Source organism: Mandrillus leucophaeus, unplaced genomic scaffold (genome assembly GCF_000951045.1).
Source record: "Mandrillus leucophaeus isolate KB7577 unplaced genomic scaffold, Mleu.le_1.0 Scaffold352, whole genome shotgun sequence".
NCBI classification, from domain to species: Eukaryota; Metazoa; Chordata; class Mammalia; order Primates; family Cercopithecidae; genus Mandrillus; species Mandrillus leucophaeus.
In genome coordinates, this window is record NW_012103721.1 from 1918902 (window position 1) to 1938213 (window position 19312).

The 19312-nt window shown below is 34.3% G+C and overlaps 1 protein-coding gene across 1 annotated transcript in view; it reads right to left on the reverse strand.

Annotated features, from left to right (window-relative positions):
• Positions 1–3470: 3470 nt before the first annotated feature.
• The window catches only part of WDR36 (WD repeat domain 36), a 37459-nt gene continuing 21617 nt past the window's right edge, over positions 3471–19312 (reverse strand). The window contains exons 17-23 of the mRNA XM_011989400.1: positions 14058–14165; positions 12556–12653; positions 12011–12156; positions 9228–9347; positions 8963–9044; positions 7377–7564; positions 3471–6442 (exon numbers count right to left, since the gene is read on the reverse strand). Of these exons, the coding sequence (XP_011844790.1) occupies positions 6293–6442; positions 7377–7564; positions 8963–9044; positions 9228–9347; positions 12011–12156; positions 12556–12653; positions 14058–14165 (892 nt within the window). The 3' untranslated portion in view covers positions 3471–6292. The remainder of the gene's footprint in view (positions 6443–7376; positions 7565–8962; positions 9045–9227; positions 9348–12010; positions 12157–12555; positions 12654–14057; positions 14166–19312) is intronic.

Here is a 19312-nt window from a genome sequence, read left to right on the forward strand (position 1 = left end):
TGCTTCCTCATTCCCCTCAGGGAGCAGGTGGAAACCTCCAGAGACCTCCTAGTGTCACCCACAGTCATGGAAACTCTATAAGCTGTCACAGTCATTTCTCTCTAAGTCACACCCCTTGATTATGGCCACCATGTGTCAGGATAGCGGGCCTGTGAGGCACTCTCCTCCAGGGGAGTCAGGACCTAGCCCCACAACTCTGGAGTTCCACTTAGTGTACCCACTGATTTCTTCAACTAACCCTCCATCCCCACTTCCCCTTTTACTTCTAGATCTAGGGCCAGGGCCTACAAATCCTATCTTTAACCTTTTTCCTCACTTTCCCTCCTTCAGATTTCTTCCTAGAACGAAGAGGGAATATAGGTGAGAACCTTATGCCTCATAGCCCTCTTTTTTCCCTTCTCCAGTTCTAAGTTCAGTTATATTAAGTCACCAAAAAGGAGATTTGTTAAAATACATATTGCTGGCCCCTACCCACAGAGTTTTTATTTCAGTAGTTCTGCAGTAGGGTCTGCATGTCTAAGTTCGCAGGTGATGTTGATATTGCTAATTGGGGAACCACGCTTTGAGAACTACTGACCTATACTGTGACATTCGCTAATATCACTGCTCCCTTTCCCTTGCAATAGTCTCATGGCTTAGCCTTAATGGGAGAAGGACTGCAAGGTATATGCCTTATATTGTATTGAATTTATATCTCAATCAGTGAGATTACTCTTGGAAACAATTTTGGCTTGAGACTTTCAGGATCTCAAACTATTAACAGCAGAAAACAAGAGAGTCTGCACAGCATAAATAAGGCTAATAATGACCGAAAATGTATAAGAATAATTCTTTAAAGGGTGATGTGGCCTTTTTCCTTTGCCTTTCCAAACATATCACCTTTCTGAGATTATTTGAGGCAACTGTCTTATTAGGAGACTACCATTTTTTTTTTTTTTTTTTGCAGGGCTGTAAGGTGAAATACTATGCGAATACTCATAATCCACCATTGAAAAATGAGATTTTTCAGTGAGATGATAGTTTTCCATCCTCTAAAAATGTAATCTTTCCTTTAGCATAACAGAGTTATAAAAAACATGAAAACAGGAAGGTGGGCGTATGTGGGGGTGGGGCGAAGCTTTTTTGTCCCTGGAGGATGGTGAAAAGATTACAAAAAGAAAACAGAAGGATTTCTCTTCCTCCAGAGGAAGAAAGGGAAGTGTGATAAGTGAGGGGAAGACTTAGGACCCAGAAGGGAGGGTTTTTAGTCTTCAGTGCGCAATCTTGGACTTTAGGAAGAGGCTGCACATCAAATGGATTGTTGACTGCCTTTGGCAGGCACTGGTTGCAGAGGAAATACACAGTCAAAGGCATGAAGCACTCTGCAAAAAGCAGAATTCAGAGAGTATTTCTTGCATTTCTCAGTGTCACAGGTTACAAAAAATTCCTGAAAACAAAGATATTATTAGATAATCCAGTATTCCTGAATTCTTAAACTTCCATTCCTGTTTAAACATAACACTTCTCTAATTTGCAGTCAAGTGTCCTAAATAACATGATAGAAAATACAATTTTAAAAATATTAACATTGGCCTTGCAGGCAGACACATTAGTAAAATCTTGTCTCAATGACCTGGCTCTCCCTGGGCACTTTGATTTGACTAACGCTAACTTAGCTTGTCCAGAAAACAAAATTACAACATATTTAGTTATAAATGTAATTGCCTTTTATCCACCATTCATCAGGGAAACCCTTCATTCTATAAAGCAGAATGAGAACTCCCACTGGACAATAGCAGAACAGGGGTTTTATAAGGGGGAAACAGAAAAATAGAGAAAAAAAGGTTAACATCAGGTTACTTTTTGATAAGGATTCAAGTAGAGGAGACTTTCTTATTGTGCTGACTCGGGTAGACTGAAATCTGTTTTCAAAGGAAACAATGGTCTGTTCTGGAATCTATCTGCTTCCTTGAAGTTTCAGTTTGATTATGCATTCAGTATGTGACTCCATTATAGTTTGTTCTGGTCTGCTGGGACCCAGTGCAGAAGTTCAGTGCAAAACCATGGCCTTCCCAATTTTTTTAACAAGCTCTTTATCTCAACCTAAATAATCAAAAGGGTACAAATCTAATTTAAATAGTTTATACAAGTGCAAAGTTTGAGGATAGCCCACCCAGAAACACCAACTGCAAAGGAATAGTCAGTACTCTGAAGTAGAGAAGTTAAGGTTTCATTTATGTAGGCAGACAGAGGAGTTTCTTTTAGCAGGATTACAACGTTATTCATACAAGGTTGGGAAATAGTTACAGGAATTGGTTATAGGTATTTCTTTTTGGCAAGGGTACATTTAACATTTTTTATAGAGGGTGAAATACTCGTGGGTTTTCTGTCATCTGGTCCAAGCAAAGCAGGATAATGAAGGGGAAATTTATCTATAACAAGGTCATTAAGAAGGCAAGAGGTTTTTGTCTTTGACATCATTTAAGTATCTCTAGTCATTGTACAGAACAAGCAAAATAAGAAAGTGAGTTGATCTATAATCTAAGAAAAAGAAGTAGCCATATGTGACTCAGATCACAGTCACATCACTCTCAAGGCTTAAAATGTTTTGGGGGTTACGACAGCTTTTAAACTATATTTATTTTCATGCAATACAAAATACATATTTCAGTCTACATATTTTCTATCCTCAGTGCTTTTATCTTTAAAAAGGGCATATATTTAAAGTATAAAACTTTCTAATGCAAAAAAATTTCAAGTACACAAATACTGGATAGGAAATAAAGTCTCATCAATTGCAGAAGATAGAATTATCTTGGATTTTCTAGTAAGACTGTATTGACAAAGAGTTCTGCAGTGTCATGACATTAGAACATAAAAATTAAATCATTTTACCACCAACAGAAACAACCAATTATAACATGTATTGGAAACATATGTCTGCAGGGCGGATTGTGGGACTTGAAGATGCTTGGATTTTGGTATCCACAGGGGCCCTGGAACTGGACACCAATGGAGGACTGCACCCGGTATTGTACGTCTCTCCAAATCAGTCCTATAAATGTTGTGCAACCCATATAAAACTTCAAGAGGTATACTCACCAGCAGTCAATAAATCTTTATAAAACATTAGGAAGACTTTACTCCAAATCTGAAAACATACCGAAGTAATGCATTATTTATTAGGAATATAGAAAAGCTCAATGAAAGAACTGAACACATAATGAAACTGCATTTCAAATCAGACATATGAGTGGACTTTTCAATAAATGAATTTTTCACAGACATACGAGGCAGTACCGTATGTTTTACTCTTCACAAAAATCAATTCTAAAGAGCTACACATTAACTACTCACACAGAAACATGTCGTAGAGGAAAATACATGATGTGAAATGAGCACATGTAAACATAGGAAAACACACACTATGAATGTCTTAGAAAATAATTTGCTTTATATCCTGAAATAAGTCATGAAAAATTATTAATCGATTGTATACAAATATAAAACATTTATTTAAAAAGATACCATGTAAAATTAAAGCCAAATCGCTAAGTAGGAGAAAACATTGGCGACAGAAAATACAAGAGAACTGCTAACAAATCCATGAGATAAAAGGACAAATCATTCAACAGAAAAATGAACAGTGGATGATAAAGACAATTAACAACTGTTTATATGTTCTAAAATAAACATACAAAAATATGTCCATCCTCACTAGTGAGAAATTTGATTTAAAACCAAAATAATTTTTTCATCAGAGTAATAAAAATTACAAAAATCTAATAGCAAGTGTCATTAATTACATGGGGAAGCAGATGCTCATTTGTTGCTGAGGGGAACTGTAACTTGATACAGCCATTCTGGAACCCAAATGGAGGTATCTCTTCAAATTAAAAATGCTTATACTCTGGCCTGAAATTCAAATCCTAAGCATATACTACAGAGAAAGTCTTTTATGTACAAAAAGGGCTCATGTAAGATGAAGTTCCTTTCAGCATTGTTTGTAATCGTAAAGGAATAAAAAGGAGGAAAACTTCCTTAAGTGTCTATTATAGGCAAAGTAGACTGTTGGACACTGCAAAAGAGATAAGGTAAATGTGAATGTACCAAAATAAAAAACTCCCAAGTAGAAATAGCAAATTGTACAATAATATACATACATGTATATAAAAATCACAACTATACATTTCTTGTGGCTGTAGATAATGTATACACATTCCTACATTAAACACTCATAAAAACAATCTAAAAAAAATCTAGGAGAGTTAATAACTGTTACTTCTACAGAGGGTATTGGGACTGAAGATGGTTTTCAAAAAGTACACAAGCAAAATGTAGTCATATATTACATGTGTAATTACAAAATTTAAAGACAAACTAGTGTGCACAGACTGATATATTTTAAGGAAAATATAGACAAATAAAATTATATTTTGTATTTCTTTCCCTCCCTTGATGGAAACAGTACATGAAAGGTTCTAGATTACCTGCCAAAATGATGTAATACTATCTAAATATCTCTCTGATAACAATACACTCAAGTCTATATGCCCACTTTAAAAAGAGAAGAAAATTCAGTTCATGATTTTATGTAAGCAATACAATTTCAGTTCATAGCTCTGTAAATTTTCAGTTCATAGCTCTGTAAATTTTATTTACAGTCTTTACTAGGTATAGAATTATATATTGGAATTTTGCCATATTCCAATTTAGAATATAGTATTTAGGAAAGAGGAAAATAATTTTTTAAATTAGAACTTAAGTCATGAGTAACATTTCTGTCAGTGGCTTTAGTAAGTCAATACACATTTCTAAAAGAAAAATGAAATTGAGTACAATAACCAGATTGGCTTATTTCCTTAGTAGTTTATTAATTCTATCTGACATCATTAAATAAAAACATGAATATTAAAAGTATCATTGGGAAACGCCTTTTGAGGACTGCTTCTTCTGGAGATTATTCTATAAAACTCTCTTACCCTAACAATGCACAAGAATGCTATTGGTGTTCATATTCAACCCACTGCATTTCATGAAAGACCCAACTTTTAAGTGTATAAGCTAAGAATAGTTTTTAGAGCACTATGCTTTAAAGAACTGCTTATTTTTAATTCATGTATTGCAAAAGTCTTGAACCATAAAAACAATGATGACGAGAAAAAAACTCCAGGGCTACCTGGTTTTGCAATGGTTGTGAAAGAAAAGTATACTCAGCAGTTTCTTCCCAAATAAAAAGGTCCTCCCCAAAAAAGTATAGCCAAAACCAAAACAGAACAAAACAAAACAACCCGTGGCTTTGAAATACCCATTCTTGGCTGTGGTAGCAATAAACAATATTGCTAAAAATTGTTTGCAATGATTTATGGAATTTTTACCTTTTCAGAGGACATTAAACTATTGTTATCTACATGTCTGCAGTGGCAATAAAGGGCCACCTTCCAATGGAATTTGTAATTTCCCTTACCTATCCTTGATATCAGTTTAACTGTCTTTAGCCATTTGCCATGGGCAAGGAAGGGCCTCCCACATTTCTGATCAATGAACAACTTCCTTTCAGTACATTACAATGGAGAAAGCACTAGGCCACTGTTAGAAAGTTTCAATCTGTCACTGAAATACCAACAGACCTTTAGCCTGATTCCTCTCCCGCAACACAACAGGGCTGTGCTGGAAGATGATTAGTTTATCCTCCAACTCTGAGTCAATGATTCATATTTTTATCAAAGGCCACCAAGGAAAAAAAATTCCTTTTTTCTTCATATCAAAACAGCATTTTTATAACTACACCATGTATCAGTTTTATCTGACATTTTCAATTTAATTCAGCAATACTTCACAGTGAACATGCAGTATCTCTTTATATGAAACAGATACTAAAAAAATATAAGTAATAATTTTTAAAAAATCATATAAAAGTTAATGTGTGAAGAGACTCAGAAAATAAATCATTTGAGCAGATTCTTTAAATCTTCAAAACGAAAGGCAGGTGTAATTTATTTTTTTAACTTTTTGTAGAGATGGGATCTTGCTTGCTATGTTGCCTAGGCTGGTCTCAAATTCCTGGCCTCAAGCAATCCTCCTGCTTTGGCCTCCGAAAGTGCTGGAATTACAGGCATTATCCATCATGCCTGGCTGGGAGGTGTGATTTTACTTCAAGAAAGTATTCAGCATTTAAAGTGGAGATTTACTGACTAGTCAGTAATGCTAACATTTATTTTCTTTTCACATTGACACCTGGAAAATAAGAAATGAGTTCAATTGAACCCATTTAATATGTAAGTCTTTGATATGTTTAGTCACAAATTTATTTTTATAACAAAGCACTTTTGAGATAATTTAAAATACACATGCTTTGATTGAAGAGTGATTGCAAATGGGTCCAGTTTTCTTCCACCTGGGATGACAAATTTGTTATTTCTTCTAGGAGTACTGGCTCTGAAGGAAGCATTTTGAGGTGTAACTGCAAAGAAAAACATGATGGTTAAACATTTAAGAAAATTAAAATTTTACCTAATCTGGATTCAATTTTTCTACCAAGGAACCACAGAAGACACTAGGTGAATATTTGTTTTCTTAAGTGCTGGTTTATTACTATCTCCCATTTTCCCCTCCTCTATCAAACTTTGTTTTTTTATTATGAGCTCCTTTATGATACTATGACTTCCTTGGTAGAATTAAAGTGGTCATCACTCTTCTCCACCTAAGGACAGTCCTGATAAGTTTAAATAATTAGATCAACTGAACTCATTTTAGGTATAAATGGGATAAAGAATCAAATCTATTATCACCGAAAATCGGCATCATCTACCTCCTTCAACACATTATACCACTAAAGTAGACCCTCAAAACATGAGTTCTCCACTATATTAATCATAAAAGTAACTGTCTTACTGCAAAATGATCAAAACTCCTTTACCAATGATAGAAGTGAACATTTTGATTTTAGTAGTAGAAAAAAAACAAAACAAAACCCTACTTTCTATTCATAATCACAAAAAACTTCCAAAATGTAACTAACCACTAAAAAAAGAAAAGTTAATGGTTCAGCACATTGGATCAAGCAGATAGCATAAAAATGTCAGGGGGTAAAGTCTAAATTGCTGTGCAGTTGAGTAAAAAAAGAAAACAAGACTCCTAAGCTGCACTGTCCAGTTGTCTAATGTGGTAGTCACTAGTCACATGTGGTTAAATTTAATTAAAATTCTATAAAATTAAAAATTCTGTCTCTTGATCACACTGTCTACATTTCAAGGATTCAGTAGCTACATGTGGCAAGTGGTTATGATATTGGAAAGGATGGATATAGAACATGCCCATCTTTGCAGAAAGTTCTATTAGATAGCACTGCCACAGAAGAAGATAAGTTGGGCAGTACTGTCTTACATTAGACTTACCTTTAGAAACAATGCAAGGTATGCCTGGGCTAACTCGAAATCACGCTTTCTGTCCAACATCATCCCAATCATTTTCAAGAAGCTCTGCATAACTTCTACAGACCCACCACAATCAGGAGACAAGCTTCGCAGCTCTGTTTCAATTCCTGATGGGCCTGATTCTTTCAGAAGGTTGAGAGCAGTGTCATCTGCATTAAATTTTATTCCAGTTATGACTTGATTATAATCATTTAACTTAGAAAACTACAGTTTTCCTTTTATACCCCAAATAGGATATATTTAAATGGTACAGGAAATTCTTCCTGTGGGTTAACTTTTTCATATTATGTAGAATAAAACCCAAAATAATTGAAAATCAATACAAATAATGACAGCAATATAAGAGAAAGTACTCAAAACACAGTGTTTCTGTAATTTAAACCTTTTTCCTGTTAATAAAGAAAATCTAATGCCTCGCAACACTTTAGAATTTTAAAAGCTCGTATATCTTCTCTCAGAGTAAATCCTAATCAAGAAGGCTATAAAGATACATACAAAAGTATTAATAGCGGTTAGCATTGGGAATCCGACGAGGTAAAATAATTTTTTTTATTGTTATAAAGTTATAAAAGTACATAATCATTAGGAAATATATTACTAACAATAAAGAATATATAAAATTGGAGGGGGAAGACCCCACCCCTTATTCTTACCTAGCCCAAACCTACTTCTTTTCTCTAGAAGTATTGTTTCATGTGCGCCCTAGGAAAACATACTCAATACACTTACAGCTATTTTTATGAGTCACTTGAGAATTGCAATGACTATGCTTTAGCTTTCTGAAAAAGAATATCACCAATGACAAAAGTCTAATCACTTTTGGATCCTTCAGTATAGAGTAAACAACAGTGTTTTTATTTCTTTGTCTCCCCATAAACATAACAAGTCATTTACAAGGGCTCATCAGTATCATTCTTTGGCTTTTGCTAATGTGGACTCAAGTAATCTTGGTATGAAAACAAAAGCATTCAAATCAAAACAAGAGGATAATTTAAAATTATTAGGAGAGTAACTAGGATTTTTTAAATGATTACAGTTCTTATGGCTAATCACTATTAGCTACAGACTGTAGCCTTCAAAATTTAAATATATTAACACAACAGATAGATTAAAACATTTCCTTTTTAATAAAATAATTTGGGAATATATGAAATTACCTAAGCAGTCTGCTGAATTACAAATTATAAATAAAAACAAAAGACTTGCAAATTACTTGCTATAAAAATGACAAAACTTTTACATTTAATTCACATCAAGAAGGATCACCTTATAAATGTAGTCAATAAATATGTCCATCTCCAAACAACAAAAAATAAATTAGATATATGAAAAATCTTCAACAGATTTTAATAATATCAATACCATTTGATCTTAGTGGGCTTATTTAATATAAATGCTAAAATTATTTAAAATTAAAACCAAAATTTCAATCCTTTTGATTTTTACTATCTTAACTACTGAGAACTCTGATATTTCCTTCAATTTCTCCTCATATAAAGTAAAATAAGCTAAAGATATTTGTTAAAATATTTTATAATTCAACTTACACTTATTATTTACCAGTCCTTCTTCAAGTTTCAAGCAGAAATCTGATTTTTGAGCCAAAACTCCAAGATTTACCACTTTAGACTTAAACAAAAACAAATACACATTATTCAAATAACACAAGTATCACCCAAAAATGCACAGTTTGTATTTAAAAGGTATCATTAATTTACCCTATATCTGTAAAACTGGGTCTTGGTAAAGAAGTACACAAAACACATACAAACATAAACCGATATACTTAGAATGTTCTAATTTGTTTTTTACCTGCTGGGGATCATTATTTTGTTCAGGTGCAGCATATCTGGGTACAAGGCCAGGAATTGTTGGAATGAAAAATGGTGCTGATTTGGGTACTTTGGGTGGTTCCTTTGGTTTATTCTTTTTCTGATTAAGAGAAAATGAGAAAGAAAAATAGGAATTATCCTGCCAACAGTTTCTAATATTTAATTTCAAATCAATTTTAAAACAAATACCAAAAAGTAAAAGAGGAATGAAACTCTTTCACATAAGAATGTTAAAATACGATCTCTTTTGACCAATACCACAGCTATCTTTAACCTGGGTTTCCCAATGCAGATCTCTAGCACCCTTGCTGGTAAGGCAGAAAAAAAGTGACAGGGCACAGGAGAAGTTCTAAGACAAACATAGCTCATTTTCCTGAAATATGAATATTTACATGAAGATATAACAGTTAAGTAATTTTAAATTTCTTTTTGTATTAAGTACAAACTCTTTCACAAAACAGGATGAAAAGCAAAATTTACATAAATGCTTAATACAAAAGGGTTTCTTAAATTACTTTTCTCCAAAGAAACTTTGGAGACAGAAGCAGACTGACATTATAAGTAATTTGATAATCTTTCAAAGTACAGCTCTAATTCTTCTATTTTGTTGGAATTTTAATTTTTCCTTAGTACTCTGTGCTTTTAAAATGCAAGAAAACACGATTGCTGGTTTATAAGTATTTCAAATGCTAGTAAAATTATATTAGGAAAAACTCCACTGGAATTTCCACTGAAAGAATTTTGTTTTGGTAAGTACATTGCTACATATCAGTATCTCAGGAACATGTTTTTTTTTTTTTTTTGAGATGGAGTTTCACTCCATTGCCCAGGCTGGAGTGCAGTGGCGTGATCTCAGCTCACTATAACCTCTGTCTCCTGGGTTCAAGCAGTTCTCCTGCCTCAGCCTCCAGAACAACTGAGACTACAGGCGCATACCAACATGCCTGGCTAATTTTTGTATTTATAGTAGAGATGGGGTTTCAACATGTTGGCCAGGCTGGTCTCGAACTCCTGACCTTAAATGATCACCCGCCTCAGCCTCCCAAAATAGTGCGATTACAGGCATGCCCCACCTCTCAGGAACATTTGATGAAAGTGCCTAATAAAGAAGTCTCACAATTTCACCTCACATTATTCTTCCATTCTTTAGGAGCTATGCAGCCCTAGGGAGACTTTCTATTCCAAAGTGAAGCCATGGTATAAAAGAAAATGATCACATGAACACAGGACAAAGCACTGCCAACTGTAGCGTAAGCAGAGCCCTTTAGGGTGGTGGAGACTGTTATGAGTCACAGTTACCATTCTAACTCACCATTCTTGAGTTAGAAAGGGGACAGTCACTGATTTGTTAAAACCATAAGGCTTTGAAGGAACTCCATAGTGCCCTGCAAATTATCTAGTCTTATAAAGAAAAGCAAAAATAGAAGTTATCCACAGGACAAATGTAAACCATAGTCTTGGTACATTCTCTTCTTTTATTCAGCAGAACATAAAAATATTAGAGGTTTTAACATATTCCCATCATAAAGATAACCCACTCATGTTTTGATATATGATTTTACGCAGTACAAACTATATCTTAGTGAGGACCACAGTAGCCCCAAAACTCTGTTCAATTAGTTCAGCATTATTCTGATTGCTCCCCTCACACTAATCCATTTGTACTTATTAATGCCTTGCATTTGAACTATTTCATAAAGTACTCCCTTTAAAGCTGACAGTGTGGACAGCATGATGAAGAGATTCCATACCATGCCCATGCTCCTAGACAGCACACCTTTATGTTGACGACTAATCTCTCAAAAAGCTGGCAAGTAAAAAGAAGCAATTTTAACTTCTGTGAGGAAATGTAATGTGAAAACTTCTCTTTCCTTACCCAAGACACACATTTCTTTTCTTGTGTTATTAGTTACAAGGATAATTACATCTTATTAGTTACTTATGTCGGTGTTCCTTAAACTTTTTACCACAGCCCATACTGTGACTTAAGTACACCTAACAGATCTAGTGTATGTGTATGTCTAACCAACTCAAGTTTCACCAAACAATACTTGCATTCATGATCAAAAGGTAACCTGAAATTTTTCACTCTATTGTATTCTTTTCAGTAGTTTTTGCTACTGACTAGTGGGGAGTCATAAAACATACTCTAAAAAAATACTAATCGATACCATAGTTGTCCATTTTTCATGCAGAATCATAAATTCCTCAAGGACAAAGGGGCTGTTTTTTCTTCACCACCATACTCTCCAGGTACATTATTTAGTACCTAGTTCATGTTAACTTACGTACCTGGCCCTGACACAGCAAGTTCTAAAAATCTTTCAGTAGTTGACAGGGTATGGTGTGAGATAAGGGGTTAACTTAATAAAATGAAAGCCTAGTGGAATTTCTCCAGTTCTCAAATGCCCAGCAGTAGAAATACATTATAACAGCTATAGTTGTTCCCGCTCGTTTTAGAAACTTATATAAAAGTGATGAGGCTGGATTTTAAAAGATCAGTTTCCAATAGCTCTGTAGTTACAGGATGAACTTTTGCCACATCCAAATGTCTGCTGAGTGTTCTCAAAGTTGACATATATATGAGTATCTTGTGATAATCACACCATATTAAACAATATTTGATTAAATGGCATTGTCAGTGTTATCTTACACATTAATTGCTCTTCTAATGCCGTCAAGTAGGAGCAGTTCTCTCTGCTTAAAAAAATAAAAATGCTTCTGGATGCATGCTTAGGGTCTATTAAGTGTATTAATTATTACCTTAATAACATCAAGATTAAGAAGGTTTTTCCATCGTGATTCAGGAAGAAGTGAAAGAGTCACCAATTGCTCATTCAACTGTTCTGGCGAATCATACTCTATCATTTCATCACTTGGTTCTACTGTTTCTTCTGATACTTCTACATCTTAAAAAATTTTTTCAGGTAAAACAAAAGATTTTTATCATATAAAAGCAACTTAATTCATTTCAAATCCATCTGTATTTCATAACATGTTCACTTAATGCAGCCTTGTAAACTGTTCATTTATTTCATTTCCTTATCCCTGTCTTTTTCTTATCTTATCATAACTAAAACTCCCATCACTAGACCCAAAACACCTCTTTCACTGGTATACTATTTGATAGCTTATCAATACCACATCAATTATATTTTTGCCTAAATTCATGAAGTCATTCAAAGTCTTTTATATCAGTTAAAAAACACTTGGATTGAATGCACTAAACTTTGCCTTTGGTAGCAATATCTCCTATATTAGGTTTATAATATTACACCTCAAAAATTGCTTTGCAATTTTGTAATTACCTTGGGTTTGACAAGTACCAGGAAGCATTACTACTGAAGGGACATAATCTGCAGGAAGTGGCCGTAATGAAACAACTGAATACAGGGAAATATTGGACCTGAAAAATCAAAACATAAGCAATATTTTAAAAACTATAAAAAGTTTCTTCAGAGAAACACTCTACAATATTGAATTTAACTAGAGACTTTTATTAGTTAAAAAAAGACCTCAAAGATAGATTGTATCAATTTAAAAACCCCTTGACTTACATCATAGATGCCATCATAACAAAGTTGTGTAAATATATTACTGAGTCTCTTTCCTGATGTAGTACAAAAACATATTAAAGATAGCCCAGTAGCAGATAATACTTTTATAAGGTAAAATAACTTTCATATATTGCTTTGACATATATCAACCTTTATTTAAGTAAATTATAACAGAAGGAAAGATGAACTCAGAGAGTAAGTCAGAGTGCGAATATGCTGAGCATATTCTTGCTCTGCATATTCTTGCGGTTGCTGAAAGGTCACAGATTCTCCTTCTCTAGAATGGCCCTCTAAGTAGCCATATTTCTGCCTCTCAGCCTGCACCCTGGCCATGGATGACTAATCAGGATGTAGATACCAGTCCCAAAGAAGGGGACAGGTTCTTTTTCCCACAGTTTATGAATCTGTAATAGAAAATAAAAATTGAGAATCTCAGGTTTCAAGTTATTAATAGCAGTACTTTATAGAGAGGGGCCATACTCCTGCTGCGAGTGCTCACAGCTATTCTTTTCTGAATTGTTGAAGCCTCATGGATTCTAAGATACTCCATTTTACAAATTAAGGTGAACAGGGTCTATTTCTATTATATATTAAAATTCCTTTTGTATCTTCAAATGTAATTACAACATTTTATCATTAATTTTTTTAAAAAATCAATTTTTTCTTTTACCCAATAGATGTATAAAGTTAGGAAAGAAACAAAATTTTTCTAAACCCAGGTGATGTTCTATTTATTATGAGCAATCATAGTCCCTTACAGGTTCATCAAAATTTGAAGATCACATAAGTATCTTTACACAGTTATGAAAAGTCATGCAAACAGAATAAATCTCTCAGAAAGTATTCTGCTTATACTTATGCCTTATTTTATAGACAAACTAGGCTGAGGTTCAGAAGTGATTGGCCAAGGTCAAAAAGTAGTTGTGGGATACTGGCAGGAAAACCATGGCGTGACTGGGGACTCCTTTTCCTAAACTTTTAGAACTCACTTATTCTTTCCGCAAATAAAAGCCAAATATGATAACAGATAAAAATCAATCACGTGGTTTGGAATACATACTGAAGCAAAGCTGTCTACATTATCGAGCAGACGTTGAATCACTCACAGACTTACAGTGAATTCAATCTATGTTAACTTGTGACATTTCCATTTAATAAATTTAAAAACAGCCTAAATGACAATTTTAGTGACTCTAACTCTGTGACAATACAATCTTCTTCATCCCCAAACAGAACCATATGAAAGAACTTACCATAGAAAAATTCCAAGGTGGTCCACATGGGAAGTTGCCAGAAAGTCTCCAGTAGGAGACATAGAAACATTGAGAGGAGCCGAGTCCAACAAAAAGCAGTCTATAAGGCTACAGAAATAATTAACATGTTAAAAGTATTTGAACTCTACCAAAAAGGACAAAATTCACAAAAATATTTTTGCCAAAAAGACAAGGGATAAGAGATGCAGAAAATGTTTTTTTTTTTTTTCTTAAATCACCAGCATCAATCAGAAAGTCACCACTAATAAATAGCTTTGTTAACTAAGTTACTATGTGAAAATAATCTCACTTAATGAGAAAGACAACATTCACTAGACTAACTAACTGGAGAAGCAGTTTCAACAACAGGGAGGAAGCAGGAGGAAATCTTTTTTTCTCGAATACTAAATTTTGGTAGACTGACCTGGAGACAATTCTAAAGACATAACATTTAAAATAAATCTAATTATCAGTATTCTATATTTTTGTTACTTCAGTGAAACTAATGAAAAGCTTAGGCAAAAGGAGAAAGTAATATAACAAAATGGATGTAAATAAGAATGCTAATTTAAAAAAAAGCTTTTCAGCAACTGTACCTGTTTTTGAAATAAGTAATTATGCTATACATGAAACACATGAAAATTCAGTCTCTAGAGAAGAACCATAAAGCAATTTATGGAAACTAGCCCCACAGCTTTAAACTGCTGAAGGGATTTACAAGTTGGGGTGAAAGGGAGAGTAACTACAAACCAGGTAGAAGACTCAGAACAGGCTTCACAGAGAACACTTATGTTTGAGAGGAGCTTTACAAATGGACAGGATTTCAATGGATATTGGTGTCTAGTAGAGAAAGCACTTCCTGGCTAAGAGAAAGGTGGTGGATAAGGCAAAGGAAAATACAATTGTGTAAAGTGAGGAGTGCAGTTTTGTAGGACCATTAAGCATAAGCATAAGGCTGCATACAATGTCTTATATACCAAACACCTGAGTTTGTTTCAATCTTATAATTGATGGAAGAGGAGATAGTGGCATAATCTTCACTTACATAGAAAACTTGCCATAAGAATGCCGAATATATTTGAACAGAGAGAATGGTGACAGTATGGTAGTAATCATTTAACAATCAAAAAAATAACTAGGATGGTGGTAGCAGGAAGGGAAAAGTAGATTTAAGAAGCAAAGAGAAAGGCCTACACTCATCTGAATCCTGCTGAAACACTCCTTAGGCTTGCTAAAAGTGAGAACAGCTTTAAGGAGAGTATAGTGGTTTTTAATTACAGCTTTTCTGAAGCCAATATATTATCCATAGGAAGGTACACACAAATGACTCAAGTTCCAGATGTACATTAATACAAATTATTTCAAGAACAAGATTAACACTTTTTTAGTGCTCTGTGTGAGGAAGTATCCTCAGCACTTGAGTGTGCTAACTAATCGAATCTTCACAAACCCTATAAGGCAGATCCGTCCTTACCATACAGTCCAGAAAACTGAGGTCCAGTAGGATTTGAAAACTCGCTCAAGGTAGAAAGCAATTGGGTCAGGATTTTCACCCAAGCAGTTCTACCCAATTTATATTGTTAGCCAATATAAATTATAGTAAAGCTACTACTGAAATTAAAACACAGAAAGAGGGCAATAGCTTACAAACACCCAGAGTATGCCTACATTGGTGATTCATGGGACACACACTGTGAGCAGCTCAAATGTAAATGAAGACTGTCCAGTGTAAGACATTAAGTTGCTTGCCCATGGTAAAACGCCTCTCTCAATTTGCTGAAAGAGTCAATAAAAATATAAACCTTAAACAATGAATGCAAGATGGAAAGAAAAGACAACAATTAGAAGCACCGGAAACAAACACACACACATCAAAGTGTGTTCAGGAAAACGACTGCTGTTTAACTGTCCATTATGGGGAAGGAAGCAATAACTTGTCTGATTTCTCTTCAAGTTTGTTTTGAAAGCTCACAAGAATGGCTTTTATTGGGAATCAAGGGAATTGGGGAGAAGAAAACATTTGCTAAGCACTTATTCTATGCCATAGACTATTAAATTATTTATGTTAAGTCACTTAATCCAAACAATCCACAGATGAAGATATTATCCTAACACATACAAAGATTAAACCTAAAACATGGCAATTTCAAATCTTAAGGTATTTCCTTTGTCTGAATATTACTCATCAAAAGTTTACATATGTGAAGGGTAAAACCTCCTAACATGTTTAGGAACTATCTGTTAAAAAGAAAGCTTACTGCTTGAGCAAACTTATTTTACTTCATACTATAATTATCTTGTCAACTTCATTGTGTAACTTCATTTCCACAGCTGTGGTGTGTAGGTAGATGAGACTTCCATTATATAAAACCACCAAATTGAGGAAGGTGGTTTCCACATACACAGCTATTCTACACTGCCACATTAGTTCATAAAACATAAATGCACAGGCTCATCCCAGACCTAAAACTACCATATAGTTTCATGCTAATGTTAAAAAATAAGTCGCAGGTACTTATAATTTTTTCTTAAAGAATATTAATACAATTCCTATTCTAAGGGATCAGATTTACAAGATTTGAGCCCTGCATAACCATTCAGAAGGTTGTTTCTGATTATTATTCTGAGCAAATGGAGACTGCTTCCATATGTTCTATTTCCAAAGTGCTAAAATCACCTTCCACAGAAATCTTTAAGGAGTAGAAGGGGATGTTTCTGCCTCAGTGAGAAATTCAAAACAATGTCTATTCCAATTCTTCTCACGTAATGCTCCTCAGGAAGTAGTAGGGGTTGGGTGAGACAGAACAAATGAAAAGTTCTATTCAGATTATTTAATTTTATGTATTTCTCACCCCTCAAAGAACGCAATCTGGGCCAGGCACGGTGGCTCACGGCTGTAATCCCAGCACTTTGGGAGGCCGAGGTGGGTGGATCACTTGAGGTCAGGAGTTTGAGATCAGCCTGGCCACATGGTGAAACCCCAACTCCATTAAAAACAAAAACAAAACCAAAAACCTTTAGCCGGGCATGGTGGCACATGCCTGTGGTCATAGCTGCTCAGGAAGCTGAGGCAGGAGAACTGCTTGAACCTGGGAGATGGAGGTTGCACTGTCTAGCCTGGGCAACAGAGCAAGACTTCGTCTCGGGAAAAAAAAAAAAAAGAATTCAATCCGAATTTCTATTAGATCAAAAACAACCAGACATAAAAGGTGGTGGTAGTGGTAGAGGAATGATAACTTCAGAGACAAAAAATTTCAACTCAGTTCCTCTGAAAATTTTACAAACATAACAAATATTTCAGCACTTTAAGAAAACTTTACAAGAAAGTTTAACACCCATGCAATTTGTTTCAGATAGGCACAATTCCAGATGGATATACCTGTATGTTAATACACTCAAAGGTTTACTCATAGATAGCTTCACTTTCCAGGCTATGTAATGTGTTTTCATTATTCAAATTATTTAATTAAAAGAAGAACTAGTAATTTCCAAAGGCTGTCACACTAATTATGTTTTTTTTCAACAAAATCAGTTCGTACTTAAAACGAGACAAATACAGTCTGAGCAAAGATGATAACATAACTGTTAAGAAACCTATTTCTTTCTCCTGTGCTTATTTTGTGCTCTGTCATTTATAAACTATGTCGCCTTGGGCAAATCACTTAATTTCTCAAATAGCCTCCACTTCCTCATTTTTGAAATGGGACTAATAACAGTAATAGTACCTACAACTTGTTAGGATATGAAAAAATAAAAGCATATACAGTGCCTAGCAGCACATTGTAAATCTTAGCTTAGTTGCTACTAAGCAGCAGCAGTTGTTGGATAGTTATTCCAGCTCTCTCATTTGGTCCACTTCAAATGTTAACCAAAAACTTTTTTCTTTAATAAAAATATACTTTTCTCCAATCAATTTAGATTTTATTACATTTCCTTTTAACAATTCGATATGGTCACTTCTTGCTCTTGTGCTACATCCAGCTTCATGCCTCTCTATTCACTTAAAATTGCCTATGTTCACCTAAAAATAAAGATACTAGAACTGAAAAGCTATCAGATTTGAATCTGTTCAACTTTTTACTGATATAATAAATTCAGCAAAAGGCTGATGCTGAGTCAAAGGTTAGTGGCTCTGAATGCTACTTTCGGATCCTAATTTTTCCATTCCAAAGACAAATTTACCACTTAAAATACATTGCCACTTTACTACTACTGAATAATCTCTCCCACTAATATAAACTATTAAAAAGGAAAATGAAAAAGGCATTATGCCAATTCTACTATTTATACAACTTTCTTATTTTAAAGCAATTCAAATTATATAACATTAACTTTTAGAAAATAGCAACAGCCTAAGAAGTGACAGACCACTAATATTTCAAATAGTGTCTTTAACAAAATTTTTTTTAATTAAAGAAATACCAACTTTTAGTGAACTTTCTGAAGCCAAAGGAGGATATGGTCAATAAATTAGATTTTGCTTCACTCTATTTTAAGTGAAAGAGACACACCTGTGGACAAAGGTCCCTGGTTATTAAAGCTGGATCCACTAGTGACAATCGTTAGCTGTGCTTATAAATCCAGTGTATACACAAGATGGGTAGGTATGCCTCAGGCCTGTTTCAAAGTTGAAGGGAACTGAGGACGTCAGAGTTTTTCCCTCCTAAAGATCAAACTGTTTTCATATATGAGCTTATTCAATTCCTGAGTAGGAAGAGGAAGTGAACAGAGCTTAATTTAGGAATATTTTAGATTAAAAAGTACCACCTTCCGTCTCATTTTTCTCATCTATCTTTCTCTAATGGCATGTTACTGTTAAATTAGATGTTTTGCTATTCCCATAATTCTTCCTTTCTTCATAGTCATCTAAGCAATCCTATGTTAAATGATATGATTTTAAATGGTATCTATACCTACTTAATTTTTAACAATAAAGCCCACACACATTCTGCATGTCTCCTCTGTTCATATGATTTACAGAATTGGTTGTTTTCTCTTTAAAGTCCGGGATTAGTAGCAAATTTCAACCCATGAAATAGATTTCTGAACATTTGTCAGGTTTTAACCAAATCCGAAGACACACATTTTTACCACTTTAAGATACTGTTTGAATGTCCCCTCCAAAACTCATGTTTACACTTAATCCCCAATGTCACAGTATTGAGAGGGAGTGCCTTTAAGAGGTGATTGGATCATGAGGACTCTGTCCTCATTAACGGATAAACCCATTCATGGATTAAGGGATTATCATGAAA